Genomic DNA, 22,907 nt, shown 5'->3' with positions numbered 1-22,907 from the left:
TTGAGATCACAACAATCGGTGTCACTTCTACAAGTCTTTCAGACCGTCTTTAATTAAATGGACAGTTCTTTATCTCCCTTACCGAGTGAGGTGACGCAGTGGTTAGCACAATGGGGTCGCATTCGCGAGGACGACAGTTCAAACCCGCTTTCGGCCATCCACATATAGGTTTCCTGTGATTTCCGTAAATCGCTTCAGGCAAATTCCGGAATGGTTCCTTTCAAAGACCACAGCCGATTTCCTTCACTAATCCTAGCTTGCGCTCCGTCTCTAACGATCTCTTTGTCGACGGGACGCTACAAATTATTCTCCTCCTTTTCCTCCTCCATCAACCATGTCCCGTTCAGTGGTTGAGTATCGACTACCCACTGTTAGGTTTTGAATTGTATGGTCTTTGTGGGATGGATGTTCGTTTCACTTCTCAATGACATCGAGTACGACTATGGACCGAAGATCGACGCAAGGTGGTTTGTGTGATTCCTGCGTATAGCTGGTGGATTCTGGGAAGCGCTACGACATCTGAAAAACATGTTCAGAGATTTCATAATGTTACTACATTTGAAAACTAAACTAACAAAACTTATAGTGACAAACAAACGGGTCAGGAAAAGATGTAGTGTGTAATAGACACTTTTTAGCAGATATCTTGGAGGTGTAGTACGAGAATGAAAGCTCAGTTACGATAGAGAGGGTGCTGAATCAAAAACAGACAGTCTCATTATATTTCCTTGTCTCTTATATTACGACGATATCTTACTTTTGACAGGAAAAGAGGACGACTTATAAAAAGAAGTTTGCTTATTGGGCAAGACATGTAAAGAGTGTGGTCGTAAGGTATTGAAAGAAAAAGCAAAAAATAGTTTTAAAGGAAAATGATACATAAGAACAAAAGTTGTTACAAATCATGAAATGGTAGAACAAGTTCAAAGTTTTGACTACCTGGATTGTAAGAGAACATACTAGTACGATAAAGATATAGAGAAGAAGCTAGTGAATTTCGCAGATATACGTAGGCAGTAAACCTGAAACATAACATTTGAAATTTTGTAAGGTCGCAGAGTTATTGTATCAAAGTAGGGCCTGGGTCGTAAGTAATTCAAGAATAGTAGATTTAGTAGCAACATTAAAATATCTCCGAGTGGTGTAAATATGTCACAGATTAAAATTACAAATTATGACAATGAGGAACGTTTCTAACGACTATAGGTTATGAAATAAAATTCACAAAAATAGAACAAAATTAATTGAACTTATCAACAAAATAAAATTTTAATACATCAACCTGAAGAAATACGAAGAAACGTTGACGAAAAGATGGGCTCGCTACATGAAAATGCTCAGTGATTAAAGTGCAGAAGAAAAAGGAGATAAGCAATGTCCAGTCCCTTGGTACACGATCTAGTAATGGCACACGAAATGCTAACACGTCTAAAGAGTGCAAACGAGGTACACCAACAGATTGATCTACACTGGATATAGGGTCATATCGATATTAGAACGTACAGACCAACTGGCTAAAAAGGGCAGAACCTCCTGCTACCGAAATCCTACTGTACAGCAATCGTCATAGCAAGTTCGCCTACATATCAAACGGAATGTACAGTGTTTGTGAACATGACACATGATATTTGGCGACACTGAAACATATAAGAAAGCTATACTTGGTTTTTCAACTTGGAGATGTCGAGAAAAGAAATTGTTCCTATTAACAGAATACGATCATGTCATATGAGTACCTACTAAGAAAGTGAGACATTTGGCAAAAATAATACCCTCTACAAACTGCGATTCCTGTCTCACTGAAAATAACATTATACATAAATTAAAAGAAGGTGACAAAGACAGTCATTCAGTACTCTTACACTGTGCCATGTTTTAAAGATTACGAACTATTTTTCTGTTAGATTACCTCTTTGTTGCGTGAATAGGATCGTTCGCTAATTAGTTATACATTTAATTCCTCTCAGTAAAACGCAACTTAAGAATTTTACAAGCATTCCCTGTGTATCACGTTGTATACTTCTACATCAATATAGTTTTCTATTAAAACATTTTGTTCCTCATTGCACTAGTGCAGCTAGACTAACATACTTTTTAAATAATTGTTCTCTTATCCATATATCATCTAGTTTTGTGTAATATATTTTTTTATATTTCGTTGTTAATACCTTCTTGTATAGAGTAGCGCGACGATCTCTACCTTGTAAGACAGGGAGGCGAGGCAAACCCCCCCGGATAGAATCCGTGTGACGGATTAATGACCGTGAGCTAGTACACCGGCCAGCCCGAGTGCGGTTTTTAGACAGTTCTGCACGCTCGTTTTGGCAAATGCTGGGCTGGTCCCCATGCTACGCCTCACACTTTACGATTCAAGAATAATCAACATTCATCAGGAACGTTATAATTTTAAGAACATGGACAGTCATAAATTTTGCCTACAAACGCATATGGAAGCATGTGCAACAGAAGTAGAATTTCACAAAAAATCCTTCATAATATTAAGTGTATATCGAGCACCTGCAGGTAACTTTAATCTGTTCGTAACCACCCTGAAGCTGTACTGGCCCATTTAACAACAAAAACAAAGAAATAGTGGTTGCTGGTGATTTTAATGTAGATTTCCTTAAAGACTCTCCCAATAAGAACTTATTGGAGTTAGTAACACTATCATTCAACTTAATTCCCACTGTAAAGTTCCCCACTAGGGTAGCCAATTGCTCACAAACAGCCATTGATAATATCTTTATAGAGAAGTCCAATGAAAAAAATTATATTACAAAACTAGTAGTCAATGGCCTCTCAGATCATGACATGCAGTTCCTTCTGTTAAATGTTAACACTGAACAGGATATAAAATCTGTTAAATCTGAGCTCAAGAGTGTAATCAATAAGCCAAAAATTGATTATTTTAGGACACTCCTCAGAGACATTCACTGAACTGATGTTTACAGTGCTCATGGCATGAATGAAAAATATAACACTTTTGCTAATAAAGTGCTTACCTTATTCGAACACTATTTTCCCCAAAAACTTACCAAGGTTAGAGCAAAGTCTACAAAGAAGCCATGGATTACTCAAGGAATAGGGGTATCTTGTAACACAAAAAGAAAACTGTCTGTGAATTCGAAACAGTTACGACATTGATGCTCTAGCACATTACAAGAAATACTGCAAAATATTAAAGACTGTAATATGGACATCAAAGCAAATATATTACACGGAAAAGATAGTCATATCAGATAACAAAATAAAGACAATACGAGATATAGTGAAGGAGGAGACCGGTAGAACCAGACATGAAGAGGGACAAATAGCATTAAAAGTAAATGGTACATTGGTGACAGATGTGTATAGTGTTGCAGAACTTTTTAACAAACATTTCATAACCATTACTGAAAAGATGGAGTTGTCAGGTTCTGTAGATGCTGCTATGGAACATCTCAGACCAGACATTTCAAGTAACTTCCATAATATGAATTTGACCCTCACTACCCCAGCAGAAATAATGTCCATCATAAAATCTTTAAAATCAAAAACATCTAGTGGGTATGATGAAATATCAACAAAGCTAATTAAAGAATGTGATTCTGAGTTAAGTAACATATTTCCTGAATGGTTAAAATATGCAGAAGTTAAGCCACTGTATAAGAAGGGAGATAAAGAAATAGCATCAAATTTCCGTCCATTTTCACTTTTGCCAGCATTCTCAAAAATTTTAGAAAAAGTAATGTACAATAGGCTTTATAACCATCTTATCTCAAATGACATACTGTCAAAGTCACAGTTCGGATTTCTAAAGAGTTTCTAAAAAGAGATATTGAGAAGGCTATCTACACTTACAGTGAAAATGTGCTTAATTCATTAGATAAAAAATTGCAGGGAACTAGTATATTTTGTGATCAGTCAAAGGCATTTGACTGTGTAAATCACAATATCCTTTTAAGTAAATTAGAATATTATAGTGTAACAGGAAATACAGCAAAATGGTTGAAATCTTATTGCTCTGGCAGGAGACGAATGGTGTTATTAGGAAAGAGACATGTATCAAGCTATCAGGCATCATCCAACCGGGAACTAATTACATGTGGGGTCCCACAAGGTTCCATTTTAGGGCCCTTACTTTTTCTTGTGTATATCAATGACCTTTCATCAGTAACATTACCAGATGCCAAGTTCGTTTTGTTTGCCAATGATACAAACATTGCAATAAATAGCAAATCAAGTGTAGTCTTAGAAAGATCAGCTAATGAAATATTTGTGGACATTAATCACTGGTTCCTAGCCAATTCCTTGTCACTAACCTTTACTAAACTTTGAAAAAACACACTATATGCAGTTCAGAACTTGTAAGGGGTGTCCCACAAGTATGTGCCTAACATATGATGACAAGCAGATAGAAGAAGTGGACAGTGTTAAATTCTAGGGATTAGAGCTTGATAATAAATTCAACTGGGAAAAGCACACCACAGAACTGCTGAAGCGTCTTAACAAATCTCTATTTGCAATGCGAATTGTCAGACATAGGGGATATAAAAATGAAAAAGCTGGCATACTATGCTTACTTTCATTCCATAATGTCATGTGGGATTATTTATTGGGGTAATTCATCAAGCCAAGCTTAAGTTTTCTGGGCACAAAAACGTGCAGTAAGAGTTATATGTGGCCTGAATTCAAGAACATCCTGCAGAAGCCTGTTTAGGATACTAGGGATACTAACTACAGCTTCCCAATATATTTGTTCTTTAATGAAATTCAGTTTAAAATAAGCCTAAAGGATTTATTGGTGGCCAACTCCTTCTACTCAATCGACGAATTTCTCAGTAAAACCAACTTATTTGTGTATATATATATATATATATATATATATATATATATATATATATATATATATATAAGTACAATATAACTTCTGCACAATTTCAGTGCAGTAATGTGTTCATTGTAAATAAGTGTGTGTGTGTGTGTGTGTGTGTGTGTGTGTAAGTACAATCTAACTTCTGCACCATTTAAGTGCAGTGATGTGTTCATTGTAAATAAGTATTATAGTAGTTGTATTACATGTGTATTACCTTATAAATAAATAAATAAACCTTTTTATTTTAAATTCAGTGCATTAGTATTTGTAAAATGATTCTTTCATATAGTGTTCATTAAAAAATGACGATCATTCCACTTGGGACCTGTGGAATGGTACATTAGCTTATTTGTTTGAGTTGTAAATATTTGTCATGTATTGTTGTTTTTCTGACATGTTCTACATCCTGGAGGACCTCCTCACTGCGGATCAATTGGAATAGAAATGAATCTAATCCAAAATCTAAAAACGATAACACACAGAACAAAGTTTACGCGATTCACAGACAGATGGCGCTCACGACTTATCTCCCTTAGGTTACATTGACGAAAGTGGCTTCGGGAAGCGCATCCGACCACAAAGTCAAACAATAAAATAAAAACTGTAGAATTCTGATTAAAGGAGCCCCGTACAAGACGGGATAAAGATATTTTGTATGTAATACCAGCAAATGTCCTGTTTGAATTTTTATGTCACAGATTGTATCTTTTCAATCCTGCTTTGCCTGAAACGAACAACAATTTTAGAAATAATTGTGTCCAAAGCCCTCGATTGTTGTAGATTGCAATAGTCTTGTCAAGAATGGCTAAATTATGTACTAAACAGTTCGATATTCTATTTTGCACACTGGTTACGATACCGACAGAGCGATGTTCACACACTGTTGCCCAAAATGATTTAGGTTTCTGTAATTTCTCTGAATGACTTTATGGGATACAGGAAATTTATTCAGTTGCAAATATCAAACAACTTCTGTCATATATTGGAATGAAGACGATGAGAATTTGCACCGGACCGGGACTCAGTCGAAATTTCCACTTTATGCGAGCGGTTACCTTAGCCGCTTCGGCCATCCAAGCACGAATCAGATCCAAACTTCCATATGTCGTCGTCCATGTGTTACAACCTGCACTCGTAAGTCACGAATATTCCCCTCCGAAAAGGACATATTTATTGAGAGTCAAGGGCCTGGTATTGGCGAATAAATACGAAATAGCAGTGCCTGTGTTATTAAGAATTACGATGTAACGTTCCTTCGGTCACATATGCATGCATGACCGAAGAAACCGAACAGCATCGTACTCCCTAATAACACAGACACTGCTATTTAGGGTCAACTTTAAAGGAATTCCACAATGGTTTTCTCAACAACACAACGGCAAATTCCCTATCTCATCCTTGTCGAACTGACATTGTGCTGCCGGCCGGGCTGGCCGAGCGGTTCTAGGCGCTACAGTTTGGAACCGCGCGACCGCTACGGTCGCAGGTTCGAATCTTGACTCGGGCATGTATGTGTGTGATGTCCTTTGGTTAGTATTTTAAACATAGCTGCGCAACAGCAACGGTTCCACGTAATAAGACTAAAAACAGCTTACCAGTTGCAATGGATAAAGTAATCTTTACCTAGGTTTCGACAGATTTAAATCTGTCTTCTTCAGAAGGCGGCCTGAGGACAATGAACATCGTAGTTTACATTAAAAGGTATGAAACTTAAGTCAAGAATAGAGTTTAACACATATTAGAGAGCTCTTGTATTACAAAATATGAGAAGGACGCCTGGTACTTACAGTATTACATTAATATGGAATGATGTATCATTGTCGTTTTTACAAATATCTGCATAGATTCATTAGTCCAAAATAAAATATAGCCCTGAAAATAGGGTTTGTCATGTAAATAAAAATTAGTACATGGATGTTGCAGAGCTCACAAGCGACTGAGTATAATCGGCCAGCGTAGTTACACTGCGGCCAGGGCAGGTGGCGTTCATGTCGTGAACTATGTGCCGATTGGCGTACTAAAGCAACGTGTAAAATATCAATATTAATAGCGTCCTTAGATAAAGCGACAAGAAAAAGAAGGAAAGCGTTTAACACTCCCGTTATAACAGTATGGGAGCCTTGGTATCATTAACGTAGATATATACATCAAAAAGGCAGGTGGCGCTTACGCCGAGAGTTACATACAGTGGCATATACGGCCAGAATATAAAAGTTACATTACAATATTAGTGAAGCACACACACCGTATATAAGTCAAAACTTTAAAACTATCAGTAATGGCTCTTAAGACAAACCTAAGTCCTTAGGTTAGTTAGGTTTAAGTGGCTCTAAGTTCTAGGCGACTGATGACCTCAGAAGTTAAGTCCCGTAGTGCTCAGAGCCATTTTTTTGACATTGTGCTCCGTCTTTAAATATCTTCCCACCTTTTTTATACCAAAAAAGACTTGCATAAAGTAAATAGAAGATTTTTAATCAGTCCCACTGTGACAGTGGTCTCAGCGGTCTCCCTGCCGTGTGAAGTGACGATGTAACCTGAAACAGCTGCAACTGGTGACGGCGGAGGCCGTCTGCATGTGTGTGTGCAGTACGTGCTGACTCCGTACCGGAGTGTAAGCTGAGATCTGGAAATCGCCCTCTCTGCCTGCTGCGAGGCCTTCAGGGCTTGGGTGGCGTCCCAGTGCCCCTGGCCACCGTACGGGTATATAAGTCGTCCGCCACCACCCCACTGCAGCCCACACCCGAGATCGCTACAACGGCTGCTCCGACGTCCGCTACGACGAACAGTATGAAGATCCTGGTGAGTTTCTGCAAATAATCTACCGTTGTTTGCTGCGACATGCTGTCTACGTGGCGCACCATGGATTTTGCTCGCCGTAGCACACCGTCAGCAGCTGGCGCGCCTGATGCTGTAATATGGTCTTTAACTTAGCTGTCTGTCTCCGCAGCCGAAGGCACTAGCGAGCTCCTCTCTCTTCACCACTTGCGACGGTACTTTCGCGTTCTCGTCAATATGGTATCAGAATGTTTAAGTTCTACCACTGTAAAGACGGAAGATCCGCGATTCGGAATGCCAGAACTGTGTAGTAAGTAGCGGCAGGAACACCACAAATTTACGTATCAGTAACACTCCAAACCATCGACTCTCGGAGAGGGATTTTAACCGTGTTCAACCTAATAGTAAAGGATCGAACTATTTTTCTCCGAATCATACAGTTTGTGGGAAAAGCAGGGAGAATAATTACTTTTGGAAACCTTTTATCAGACAAAGCCTGTTATAACAATAAACTGTTTTGCTTAATAAAACGGCCGCCAACCCAAATCGGGCACAGTGTCTACACAAAAAGATGAAGTTATTTTTCGACACTGAATAAATAACTACTTTCGCTTACTACGTAATTTAAACACAATCACTTAATTACCATTTACTACGGTCACTTGGCAGTAAGTACTATTAATCCCACTTTCTGTTACTTATGGAATTTATCACTATACTTCATTAACTATTTAAAGAAGACACACATATGTTTCAACAAGGATACAAAAACAAAACATTTAACTTATAGTCATCATTCATATGACCAAAACTATTATTTAACACGACTAAATTTCATTTATTTAGGACTGTTATTTGTTAACATTTTACTAACACCAATATTTGTCTGGCTTTCTTTGGCATGGAGAAGCAACACGAACAATTACTGTTAAGATTGTTGCAGTTAAACAATTATGTTACTTTACTTTCAGGAATGCTATTGAAAACTTATCCTCATGGTCACGCAAAGCGGTGGCCCTTAAACTGATACATGCAAACTTTACCATTTAATAATGATTTTCAGAATTTACTATCAAAACAGTACTATTGCCAGTAATTTACTATTATAAGCTTCAATAAACATCAGGATACTCGGAATAAATTCGTTTAGGTAAGGACCCTACTGAGGTAAATGAAATAGGAAAATTACGGTTAAACACAAAGGTACATTTAACAGTTATATTCCACTGATTGAAGATGTATGGTTCATACTGTGATACACTTCTAAATAAGGTTACTGATGTCGAAGGCGGCGTGAGGCGGTGCTGCGTAGTAACATTGCGCAGATACGGCTCTAGATGTACATAGCTCTGTCTTCCTCTTGGTGGCGACGATAAAATTGCAAATTTCTGAGCTATTAATTTATTGCCGTACTGCGCCAATCATGTAGAACACGTCCGAGGCGAAAACCCGGTCTTGCAGTTCCATTCTACCTATGATCCCTACACCTATTCAATTTACACTTCTGCTTACAAAAACCCTAAGTATGAACCATCTACAATTGCATGACAGCATATACATACAAAATTGACATAATTAATTACAGTTGTACTTGAAATATTACATAATTATTTACAAAATATGTTTTAATACATTTATTCCATCTACGTCAAAGTGGTTATTTTAAATAGATAAACTACACTTACCAAAAGCTTATTCTCGTTATTGTATTTGTTTAATTTTTCAAAATTATTACAGAACAAAAAAATTTTAAAATATACAGTTTAATGGCAGTATTATATTTACAATAGCATTACACACTGAATCACCTCACGTAGTGCGGTAGCGGTAGGTGCAGAGACAGACAGACAAATCATAACTGGATTACATTCTGGGTAAAATATTAAAGCACGCGTTAGTACCATGAAGGTAGTGATGGCGTATGGGCCAATCTTCTGCTGTCCGAGAGAAGTAAACAACGAATCTACAAATGATTTCGCCATCTCCCTTTCGTTCCCGTAGAAATCCTCAACAACACAAACAGTGCACTCTCTGCACGAGAACTAATCACACTTCTCCTCGCAACACAGAATCACCGCTGACGTACTAAACCGCATACTGACTCTTTTTCTGAAGCGCAGCGTTTCGAGTCGCTGTCCCACCATTCAGATCTCGGTTGTTCCCCTAAATCATGAAAGGGAAAGGCTGGATGGCTTCATTGAAAAACACATGGGCGAATTTCAGCCCCAGGCGGAGCCCGTGCTCCGTCTGTAACGATCTCACCGTAGACGGGATGTTACAACCTAATCTTCCTTCATTCCCTGCTGCACTGCAGAAGCGAACATCCGTGGATATACGTTACACTGACAACAGCAGCAGCTCCAGCCGTAAGACATTTTTTTTGTTTTCTTAGTTTCTTTCCAGTTCCTTTAGTTCCCCAGGTGTGGTGAATGAGCCTGCTTCACTTATTTCTATGCACTCAAGGGATATCGATGACAGTCTGATACAAGTGCAGACCTCGCTGTGCTAAATCGTCTCTTACCTGTTCGATTCATATTTTCTTGGCCGCCTTCTTAGTCACTCTGACTTCTTTCTTCAACCACACTAGCTGTTTGTGGAACCATCCTTCTCAGATTGCCAAATCATTTCAGCCTATTTTCATTAATGATCTCATTAAGGGATTGTTTCTCTTGGACCAGGTGACGTTCCACATTTTTACCCTTATTTCTTCCGTCCTTACGTTCTCAAAAACAATTGTTAAGAACTTCGTATCGGCAACTTGACATGGTTTCCTAAACTGTCTAAACCAGTCATTTCTGTTGAGAGAAACTTACAATTCAGCTAGTCTTATTGCCACCAACTATCAAATTCACCGCCCTCCTTACTGAAAAATTCCTCGTACGTTACACTGTTTGACATAAATGAACGACTGGGGTAGAGTCGTTTACTAAGCTGCGAAAGGTCAGAATTCGCCATACTTCTACCGTTTTATGTTCTACAATCATTTATACAAATGGATACATCTCAACAACGTGACTTAGAACTAACGCTGGAAACGAATGTCAAAAATTTCTCGTAAACGTATTATGGGATTACTGCTTTTTCGTAAACGGTTTAGCGTACAATATAGAAATTTCTCAAATAAATCTGATTCTTTATAAAATCCAGGTTCGGCTTCAGAAAAATAAGAAATTCATAAAATGTCTGCCAGCTTTAGCACTGAAAATTAATGAGTATAACTTGCTATGCTGCCTTTTTAGTTCGCTTACCAATCGCGTTCCTTATCGCCAAGTCACAAAACATCGAGAAACTAAACTACGAACATCTCCTAATTCACCTGTGTTCTCCAGAAGTACATTCATACTATTCTGTAGTAAATTCTGGCAAGACGTTGATACAAGTTTCATGTATCGCTGTGTTGACTCCTACCTCAAGTTTCAGCGTTCACTCATCAGGAAGACCACGCACAGAGTAACTGTCAAGACATGGCAGTGTGACACATACTTCGCAAGTATCTAAGAAAAGGACACAAAAGATTTGTAAAACTTATAGCTTTTTGGCTACGATTCAGATTACGAAGCCCTTCTATTGCTGAGGGCGTATCAGAAAAATTATAGACCTGTAGCTATTTTTATCTTCGTATCGGTCCTATCGAAAGCCACATACGCTCTTAATGGTATTTTCGCTGCCGGTTGCATGTCACAGAGTAACTGCTTTCCTTTTCAGGTTTTTTTCTGTGTTTATCGCTCATCAGTAAGAGATATTAACTTACAGCATTTGAATGAGATAACTAATATATTCATCGAACTTTTGGACAAATACGTCTTCTGCAAGTCGCTATGAAAGAACACATTTGCAGTCACTAAGGAGGTAGAGCGAAGTGAATGAGAGAGTTTTTAGATCCTTGTTTCGAACTGCATTTGTTAAATGAAATATATCCCGCTTCTCTGCCAGTTAACGGAGTGTTTGGTAAATATGCGGCCGAGACAAGCTGAAGACTACAGCAAAATTGGACTTTATATCTAAATTATATTTAAAATTAAGAGTAAAGAGATGTACGAGGGGACTTCAGAAAGTACATTTCGTAGGTCGTCCCACGCCAAGACCACTACGCAACAAGATATGTGCATTGTCAGAAAAGAACCTCATGTTTTTGAGTTTCGTGTAGACACAACTCTGCTGCGGTGCGGATAAAAGGTATATCACAGTGTGAGGGTGAAATTACGCTGCTACTGGAAACGTACTCCAAAATTGAAGTAAGAGGAACAGCACGACTCTTGTGGACAAAAGGTATAAATTGCACTCAGTCTCACGGTGATATATACTGAAGAAATGCAATGTGGTGTCCAGCCAACAATTTGACCAGTGCTGTACAGACATCGACCACAGACAACAATACCCAGGCCATCAAGGAACTGATTCGCTGCAACTGTACATATTCCAACGGTGAGGGCGTTCACACAGCGATTCTCGAATGGCTCCATGACCAAGGTGCCGAAAAAACAGTGTATCTGTGTCATTATGTGCTGCAGCATTCACTAAAAGTTACTTGGCATACCATAATAATGTGTAGATTACGTTTTGAAAAAAATGGTTCAAATGGCTCTGAGCACTATGGGACTCAACTGCTGAGGTCATTAGTCCCCTAGAACTTAGAACTAGTTAAACCTAACTAACCTAAGGACATCACAAACATCCATGCCCGAGGCAGGATTCGAACCTGCGACCGTAGCGGTCTTGCGGTTCCAGACTGCAGCGCCTTTAACCGCACGGCCACTTCGGCCGGCATTACGTTTTGAAGTCCGCTCGTAGTTATTCTAGAAGAGATGCATATCCAGCATTGATAATAATGCAGCCGGCCGGAGTGGCCGTGCGGTTCTTGGCGCTACAGTCTGGAGCCGAGCGACCGCTACGGTCGCAGGTTCGAATCGTGCCTCGGGCATGGATGTTTGTGATGTCCTTAGGTTAGTTAGGTTTAATTAGTTCTAAGTTCTAGGCGACTGATGACCTCAGAATTTAAGTCGCATAGCGCTCAGAGCCATTTGAATCATTTTTGATAATAATGCAACTTCCGAGAGTTGCAAGTCGCCCGTTGTTTACACTCACGGCTTTTGGAATGGTGTTTCAAATGTCCCTGTCGCGCAATAATTATAACAGGTACGTGTTAACGATGGACAGAAATGGACAGAGATTTTAAAAACATGCTTCCTTCTCTTACTTTTCAGTACTGAAAAAATTTCATGAGTGAAGATTAAGAAGCAAAGAGTAAAATGCTGCTTCTTGATACCAAACACTACATTTTGAAATGTTTGTATTTACCTGTCTACTGTTGTTTGTTCTAAACGTTTTAAAATGTTTACCATTAAGCTCACTGAACATACTGTATTTTTTTTACAATATTAAATTCATTTTTACTGACAACTTTTACTCTGCACATCTGACATTTTTGTCTTATTTAATCTGAGCCGAAAAAGAGGAAAATAACATGCAGATAAACAGTAATTTACGTCCTTTCGTGATAATTTTATGGCCGGCGTTTCAGTGGGACACGACTGCACTTAAATGCCGCGCAGTTATAAATCCCATTCCAACTTGTTAATTTTTTAATTCGTACTTAATCGTTTATGCGTCATTTAGATTGCAACGAAGATGCAAATGAAAAGAAACACTACTCTAGATTTCCTATTCTTGTAATTCGTAACTACACACTGTTTTTTGAGTAACTGGTTGATTAGAATATTTTGGGATGTTTATGCGTGAGCGGGAAACACGGAATTTGACTTCCTTGTAGCCATATGTTAATAAATGTAACGTAAGTTCTGTCAGAGGTACTCAAATAGTGAAGTGTTTTCGTGCAGGTAAAAATCCACGGAGTCCCCTACAGACGTATTAAATTTCTAATTTACCCACTTTGGTGGATGGGGTTGAGGTGGAGTAGCACGATTCCGCAATTTGCAGTTCGTGCCTTGATGTCCCGTAAATTATTTACAAGTAAGTTTTTACCAGTATGACAACAGAGTAAGACTTTGAATCGCATTGTTCATTACCATAAAATCGTGCAGCGACGTCTCTTATAGTGTACCAAATGTCGTTTAAAGGCTTGTAAAGTGATATATTTTCTTCAATGATGTCCCTAGCCATGTAATCCTTTTTAAGGGACAGCATTTCACCTTCCACATTCAAAGGAATGTTATACTTAAAAAATGCATAAGAAACTGTTCGTGATATTTCTCGATAAATAGGCAACTTGATAAGCAACCTCTCACATGTCAGTTGGGGTTGATAACACTGTGTAATGTTACACTCGACAGTCATGTACCCCGAATGGTTAACGTAAGACATAAGATCACCCATTTCTTTTGAAGTAGCGTCGTCAATGCTAGCAAACGACAAAGCACGTTCTCATTTAAGAGATAAATCCAGTAACATCAAAACCTCTTCATCACGTGAAACAAAAACACTAGAGGCTAGTGACGTTCAGTTGAATAATTTTGGAGACACTATCCATATTTAAAACAGTGACCTCTAACTTGTTTCTCTGATACTTAATGCTGGGTGATATTTGGTATGCTAGACCCATGCCCACTTTGCCCCACCGAAAATCCCCGTAGGGTTTCGTAAATCACATGGGTGAACACAAACTGTTAGTTATACTAGATAATTCACGGAATATCAAAACGACTGACGCTACAAATGTATGTATTTCTTCCAAGAATCAAGATCCAAGGTGGAGGAGATTTTAGGACGTATCTGGACAGGTACTAACTTCCTAATCGTTAACTACCTGCAAATAATGTTTTACAACGATGGTAGTTTAGCGTCCCGTCGACTTCGAGCTGATCAGAGATGAAGCATATACTCAGATTGGTTCAGAATGGGCAAATAAATTGGTCGTTGCCTATTGAAAGCTATCATTCTCTCAGGGGATATAAATAATTTTGGAATTATTCTCAAAACATAAATCTGAATAGAGAAACGGAGACTAGATATCCAAGGCGTGCCTGGTGCCTGTGGTAGTAATCGAAGGCATCGCAACAACTAATGACTGCCTGAGCATTATTGCAGACCAGTTGCTTCCATGTATGCCTGATGTCTTCCATGCAGAACATGTGGTTGACCATCTCGGATGTTTGTCCCAGTGCCAGAATTCAAACATTTCTGGGCCGATTTGCCTCAGAAAGGGAATTAGAGGGTGGATCCAGACAAGAGAGGGTGTAACGTCATACTGATAAGTGGGCCCACACTCCCAAGTTCTTTGTAAATATTACATGGTATTGTAGTCATCGGAATAGCATACCCTCTCAATCCATAAGGTTTAATGCTGTTTCCTCTTCACCTTTAGGGTGATTCACCTTATATATGAGGCAGTGGATATTCTATCAAAACTTATCTGTATGTAACATTTAAGAGACATAATTCCTTATAGGGTAAAGCAAATACAATAACGAAGATGTTATTCGAAATCTTACAACCAATGAAAATCGTCCTGCCAATCAACATCGGTATAACAAATAATGATTTTTACTATGGTGGAGGTATTACGTAGTGTTAAGATTGTAGGGACACAACAAATGTTTGGCAAACAAAAGTGTGCACAGCGAATTAATAAACAGAAAAAAGCGCCCTGAGAACAACACAGAAACGAGATTCACTGGAAGAATGTGGATGACAATATGGGAAAAGAAAAAAAGTTAAACTCTGCGATCGGGTCCTAAAGATCAAGCGATGCCGATCGGCCTCCGTGTCATCGCCTGCCACGTGGCGTCACGCGGATGCGATATGGATGGGCATGGGGTCAAAAACAGCGGTCTCCCGGCCATTGTCGACCTTTAAACTTTTGAGCCGCTACCTATGAATCAGGCAGCTCCTGAGTTGGCAACACAAGGCTGAGTGCACCCCCGGCCAGTCCTCCCACCAAGGAAAAATCCTCGGCAGTATCGGGAATCGAACCCGGGCACTCCGCAAGGCAGCCATCTACTTTCACCACTCAGCTACGGAGGCGGACACGATATGGAAAAACAACTCAATTTTCACTCTCCTACAAGAATGACTTAGTATGAAATATCAGTATGGTCCTTCCAGTTGAAAAGTTGTACAAAATGTTAGTGGACATTGTAAAACATAAACTTAAATGTAGAAATTAAACGTGGATTTAGAAGCTAGCACCATAACGGCAAGACCCAGCGAACCGCAAATAAACTGTAAAATCAAATGGACATGGCATCCAAGTGCAAAACCGAATACATTTACCTGTTTATTGGGAAAATATGTTTAATAGATAATATATGATGAAAAATCTCAATAAACGCAGATGCTAAATATGAGCTGAAATACGAGCAGAATTTCTTGTCTGATATTTTAAACCAACAGAGATAAGTAACACTTTTATTTTCATCTCTAAAGCAAGGGTCGGTGTTCAGCTCCAAGTTTTTAACACAGTATTAAATTTCCATCCATCGGATATACATTGATAAGCGAAAACATCTTGACCACTCGTTTACTAGAATGTTGGTCCATCAATGCAACGCAGTATAACAAATGGTTCAAATGGCTCTGAGCACTATGGAACTTAACATCTGAGGTCATCAGTCCCCTAGAACTTAGAACTACTTAAACCTACCTATCCTAAGGACATCACACACATCCATGCCCGAGGCAGGATTCGAACCTGCGACCGTAGCGGTCCGCAGTATAACAGCGTGTCTCCGTGAGGTGAATTCGAGAAGTCTTTGGTATGTTTTTGGAGATTTGCAGCAACAGATACCTACGAACAGGTCACGCTCTTCTCGTAAATTACAGGCCGGTGGTTTGTGGGTGCGGAGCTGCCGTCAGATGTGTTCCAATTCAGCATCATGATACTCAAGCCACTGTAGCACAATGTCGCCTTGTAACTACGTTGTCCTCGATGGTGAGTGTTCATCGGAGGTGAGGGTATCGTCTGGAGCGCCCCAGGGAAGTGTGGTAGGTCCGCTGTTGTTTTCTATCTACATAAATGATCTTTTAGATAGGGTGGATAGCAATGTCCGGCTGTTTGCTGATGATGCTGTGGTGTACGGGAAGGTGTCGTCGTTGAGCGACTGTAGGAGGATACAAGATGACTTGGACAGGATTTGTGATTGGTGCAAAGAATAGCAGCTAACTCTAAATATAGATAAACGTAAATTAATGCAGATGAATAGGAAAAAAATCCTGTAATGTTTGAATACTCCATTAGTAGTGTAGCGCTTGACACAGTCACGTCGATTAAATATTTGGGCGTAACATTGCAGAGCGATATGAATTGGGACAAGCATGTAATGGCAGTTGTGGGGAAGGCGGATAGTCGTCTTCGGTTCATTGGTAGAATTTTGGGAAGATGTGGTTCATCTGTAAAGGAGACCGCTTATAAAACACTAATACGACCTATTCTTCAGTACTGCTCGAGTGTTTGGAATCCCTATCAGGTCGGATTGAGGGAGGACATAGAAGCAATTCAGAGACGGGCTGCTAGATTTGTTACTGGTAGGTTTGATCATCACGCGAGTGTTACGGAAATGCTTCAGGAACTCGGGTGGGAGTCCCTAGAGGAAAGGAGGCGTTCTTTTCGTCAATCGCTACTGAGGAAGTTTAGAGAACCAGCATTTGATGCTGACTGCAGTACAATTTTACTGCCGCCAACTTACATTTCGCGGAAAGACCACAAAGATAAGAGAGATTAGGGCTCGTACAGAGGCATATAGGCAGTCATTTTTCCTTCGTTCTGTTTGGGAGTGGAACAGGGAGAGAAGACGCTAGTTGTGGTACGAGGTACCCTCCGCCACGCACTGTATGATGGATTGCGGAGTATGTATGTAGATGTAGTTGTAGATCCACTGCAGCGCACAGTACCTGCACCACCAACGATTGCTCTGTCTTAGTGAGGCGAACTTGGTACTACACAAATACTCTTGCCAGTGGATGCAACAACAAGTTGTAGGTAACCCTACATTGATAATAATATTTTATTTGCAGACGAAGCAGGGTTTATTCGTGAGAGTGTGTTTAATTATCGCGCTTTTCACGTTTGAAGTCATCTGCGCTCCAGCCCACATACTCTGCATGAGTCTTCAGATCAGCGAAGTTTCTCATTGAGTGTGTGGTTCGGAATACTAGGTAATGGTCTTATTGGGCCGTACATGTTATCAGACAAACGCAGTGGACGGTATTACCTTCGGTTCCTGCAACATCATCTTGCATGATTGCTTGAGGATGTTCCCTTAGAGCAACGCCACACGATGTGGCACAACGGGCGATCAAAAAGTTTTCGTTCGAAGGTCCGCACAGTCCAAAATCGGCATGCCAATCAGCAAAATCGCCAAGACCATTGAAGCCATTATCCCATCGACGCACCAGGTTTCAGATACCCGTTTGGTAAAACACCGAGTCCTGCTGTGTGAAAAATTCCTTAATTGACTGACGCACATCATCGTCCGACGAGAATCATCGACCCTTCACGGCCTTTTTTAAGAGACCGAGGGCGTGAAAATCGCGTGGTGAGAGATCACTACTGTAGGGCGGGTGCTCGATTGTCTCCCACATGAGTTGGTGCGACTTCCACGTTATGACTTTTACGATATGGGTAGGTGCGTTACCATGAAGCAGCAGCAACATCCCTTATCGTAGTTTACCCGAACATTTCGCCTGAACTGCATGCCTTAATTTCTCCAGCACTGGGCTACACCATTCCCCAGTGATGGAGACACCAGGTTCCTTGAAATCAGTAACCAAGAGGGATCAGTAGCAGCACGTTTGTCCTTTTGGGCGCTTTTGGTAATAACACTGCTTCAGTTCACGTTTCCGCATTTAGCGCACGCACGTCTGAAAGCCACGAATGTCACACTAATCTCTTTCCCACATTTCGTTGTTCATATACCCACATCTGAGTCGCAAGACGTTCCATATAAGCTGCAGCAACGCCCTCGAACGGAAACGTTTTGAACGCCCCCTACACGTACTTCATGGAGCAGCGGCACATTTTGTGGCTACGACGAGACCACGTCAAACGCGCAGATGTGGTCAAAGATGGATTGGGCGAGGAAGACCAGTACCGTGGCGTCCAAGATCTCCTGGTATGAACCCCAAGCATTTCTGTGTTTTGGGCCACCTTAAAGGTGTAATGTACGCCTCTCTGGTTAACACAGTTGAGGAATTGAAGTACAGACTTGTCAGTGCTTGTGAAGAATTTCAAAACGATCCAGTCGTGTTTGAAAGGGTTCGAACCTCATTTCGGCAACGGCTACAGTCAAGCAGGCAGGTGCGAAGGTGACGTTCTAAACACTTCCTTTAACTACGAGTACAGTCAAGTAACTGTTGTCGTGTGCATTCAAAACACCTGCACCTCTGTCACAGTACCTCTTAATAGCTACGGCCGCTGTGGCCGAGCTGTTCTAGGCGCTTCATTCCGGAACCGCGCTGCTGCTACGGTCGCAGGTTCGAATCCTGCCTCGGACATGGATGTGTGTGCTGTCCTTAGGTTAGTTAGGTTTAAGTAGTTCTAAGTCTATGGGACTGATGACCTCAGATTTTAAGTCCCATGGTGCTTAGAGCCATTTGAACCATTCTGAATAGCTTTTCTTGATTCTGTACTTTTCTTAACTGGGATGATATTTATGCAGAATCAAGTCAGTGGTGGCTGGTAACCACAAAGTCACAGTTATCTCTCAAACGGTTCGTTTGCGGACCTGTATTTATTGAGAGTTTTTTGCTGCTAGTGGCGCGTATTTTTAACGATAAGCGAATACACCATTAATTACGATAAATCCTGTACGTGTGCGTGCAGTTTCGATTTACTAAAATGATATTTCGTTCAGGAAAATGCCATTAGACCACAGCAATTCTGGAAACTGCCATAAGACCACAGCAACATTTGTCAGCCTTTCTAAGTAGTGATTCTATTTCAGCGCAGGTTTTCAGATTTAAGCCAGGTGGACTTCAGATAACTTAATTTGCATTACTGTATGCAATATACTATGTAGTTCTAAATTCCCCTTACAAACTCCAAACTCATACAGATGGTGCTGAGTAACAGTGGTTTGAATGGAAATCCAGGTCCGTAACATACCATTTCTGTGCTTAAAAAAACAACCATGTAAACCAATGTGTTTTTCTGTGTGTGGAACTCATTTATTGAATCTCTGATAATTATCACATCTGTAATCAACTGATTAATGTCATCAAAATGCTCATTGTTAACTTGTGTTTTATAGTGGATGGTATGCAGACCATCAGTATGAGAAGCATAATTTGCTTCTTGTCTCCTTCAACACTGTCATTACCACAGCATTATTTAGTTGTTACAAATGTAACAAAAAGAAAAGAAATTTGAGGAGTTATTAGATGAAGATCAAATTTGGTTTAGGAAAAGTAAGGGCACAGAGACACAATTTTGATATTGAGCTCGGTAATGGAAGCAAAACTTACGTAGAATGGAGACACGTTTATAGGACTTGTAGACCTATATAAAGCGTTCGACAACTGGAAATGATGCAAGATTTCGAAATTCTCAGGAAAAGTGGTGGCACCTACAAGGAAAGAGTGGTAATATACAATATGTACAAGAACCAAGAGGGAAGAAGAAGACTGTAAGATCAAGAGACAAGTAGTAGTAGTAGTAGTAGTAATAGTAGCTTTATTCATCCGCAGATCTCTTTTTACAATGATATAGGACATGTCAAATTATTTACAAGTTTAAATCAATTTAACATAAGCTAATTCGTATACACATATATTTACAGAATTCTAGTTAGAGACAATGATTAGATTTACTCCTGGTATACAATACTTTTCTTACAAATAACTTATTAAATAATGTAATGCCACACTGTTCACTCATATCTCACTATCAGTCACTCCACACACTATACACACAATGTTTCATAATTGTTGTGGATTGGCAAGAGAGCCAACCCACTATGAGAGGAAGCCGAAAGGCACGCGTTTTAGCTCACGCAGGCTGGCGTGAGGTCTGGAACAGGTCAAGGGAATGAGACTAGCAAAAAAGGACGTAGCTGTGGAATACTTAACTTTAATTCATAATTGGTGAACATCGCTCTTGACGGTACATGTTTTACAGCATCAATAGTAACTGGTAATGGCGCCTTGCTAGGTCGTAGCAAATGACGTAGCTGAAGGCTATGCTAACTATCGTCTCGGCAAATGAGAGCGTATTTTGTCAGTGAACCATCGCTAGCAAAGTCGGCTGTACAACTGGGGCGAGTGCTAGGAAGTCTCTCTAGACCTGCCGTGTGGCGGCGCTCGGTCTGCAATCACTGATAGTGGCGACACGCGGGTCCGACGTATACTAACGGACCGAGGCCGATTTAAAGGCTACCACCTAGCAAGTGTGGTGTCTGGCGGTGACACCACAATAACACTGCACACACACACACACACACACACACACACACACACACACACACACTGGTGATCTCTAGGCCATTTTCTGTACTGCAACTTCCCATTTGCTATCCTGAAAAACTGAGTCAGCGTCCCTCCATAATGAATGAGATGTTGACCTCAGAAAGAGGAAGAGGTGCTAGTATTGTGCTATGCATAGCTTGCGGGGGTAAGTATTTCTAGAAAGGAAAGAAGAAGGGAAAAATACATAAACTGAAGGAGTTATGTGGAATGTTGGATATTTTATATTCATTATTACTATTATTTATTTGTATGACATTTTTTTTATCAAACCCCTACTCTGTTTTACTCGGATAAGAAAGGGTATAAGACAGGATGCAGTCTTCCACCCCTAGTGTTCAATCGATACATCGAAGAAGCAGTGATGGGATTAAAATAAAGGTTAAAGAGTGGGATTAAAATTCAGGGCGAAAGGATATCAATGATAACATTCGGTGATTACGCTACTGTCATCATTGGACGTGATGAATAATCACAGGATCTGTTGAATGGAATGAACAGTCTCATCAGTACAGAACGTGGACTGAGAGTGAGCGGGAAAAAGGCGAAAATAATGACAACCAGCCGAACTGAGAATAGCGAGAATCTTAACATCGAACTTGGGGACCACGAAGTGAAGGCTAAAGCAAACTAGCCCCAGCAAACAAGGATTTCCTGACCAAATGATGTCCGCAGGTATCAAACATTGACCTTAATTTGAGGAAGAAATTACTGAGAATGGGCTTTTGGAGCACAGGGGTGCACGCTTGTGAATCAAGACCTGCGGAATAATCGGAAAAGAAGAGAATCGAAGTGTTTTAGATTTGGCGAAACAGAAGCTTGAAAATTAGGTGGACTGGTAAGGTAAGGAATGAGTTGCTTTCCAGAGAATCGGTGAGGAAAGGAACATAGGGAGAACCCTGACGAGAAGGGACAGGACGATGTGGTACTAGAGGAAGACAGAGATTGGAATACATCCAATAAATAATTGAGGAAGTAAGGTGTAGGTGCTACTCTGGGACAAAGAGGTTAGCGTGAGAGAGAATTTCGAGGCGAGCAGCATCAAGCTAATAGGAAGACTGGATTACCACAGGGCTTCGATTATTGACGTTGGAGTGATGAGGAAAAGCTGGCTCGCTGGTCAAAGCGAGGCTGACGATCCTTCACGAAACTAACGTCACGCGTGCAGCAGTGCAGGGAATTACCCCTAGTCCGCCAAAGAACGTTTCCGATTATATCTGCGAAGCAGCACATCACATAGTTTGTTTGGTGCGCCGTTTATAGCCAGAAGCGCATAGAGCCTGACCGAGGCCGCGAATAAGATTTAGCGATACGCCACGGAAGCTCCGATGTGCGGACGAAAGTGGCGTTTCACATTATATTTACTCTGTCTCAACCAAACGTGACATACTGGAAAACAATGTTTTCATGGGTATTGTTGTGTCTCGTCTCCGGACAAGTTCTTTACTTGTGATCATTTCCTGTCCCCACATCTTCCACACGCCTAGCAACACGTAATGTGACTGCAGCAACATATTGCATTTACTTTACTCGCAGGTAACGTCAGCAGTTCTCTGGGGCTCTTTTGAGAATGCCTAGTTGTTTACGGTCTGTTCACTTCTTCAGGTAATTGTTGTGATACACAGGAAGCCAACCAGATTATCAATGTTGCTTTCATGAGTGACAGCCCAACCTATCAACATGAAACACAATTTATATTGCTTAAAACAATCATAAAAGTATGAGTTAACTCGGTTATGGATCACCGGAATCTGTCGTAACCGCGGAACTTTAATGGAATCCGTATGTAGTATTTTAAAATGGATCATTAGTTACAGGGTTGAAACCAGAATTTTAGATTAGAGAGTTAATGGAAGACTAATTT

General features: G+C 40.2%; 1 protein-coding gene across 1 annotated transcript in view; it reads left to right on the top strand.

The window, feature by feature from the left end:
- Positions 1-7,598: 7,598 nt before the first annotated feature.
- LOC126176040 (cuticle protein 21-like) overlaps positions 7,599-22,907 on the top strand; it is a 39,636-nt gene continuing 24,327 nt past the window's right edge. The window contains exon 1 of the mRNA XM_049923172.1: positions 7,599-7,654. Coding sequence (XP_049779129.1) covers positions 7,643-7,654 — 12 coding nt within the window. The 5' untranslated portion in view covers positions 7,599-7,642. The remainder of the gene's footprint in view (positions 7,655-22,907) is intronic.

This window comes from Schistocerca cancellata, chromosome 3 (assembly GCF_023864275.1).
Source record: "Schistocerca cancellata isolate TAMUIC-IGC-003103 chromosome 3, iqSchCanc2.1, whole genome shotgun sequence".
In the NCBI taxonomy this organism is placed as follows: domain Eukaryota; kingdom Metazoa; phylum Arthropoda; class Insecta; order Orthoptera; family Acrididae; genus Schistocerca; species Schistocerca cancellata.
Note: the sequence above shows the minus strand (reverse complement) of the source record. Positions and strands in the feature narration are given on the sequence as shown.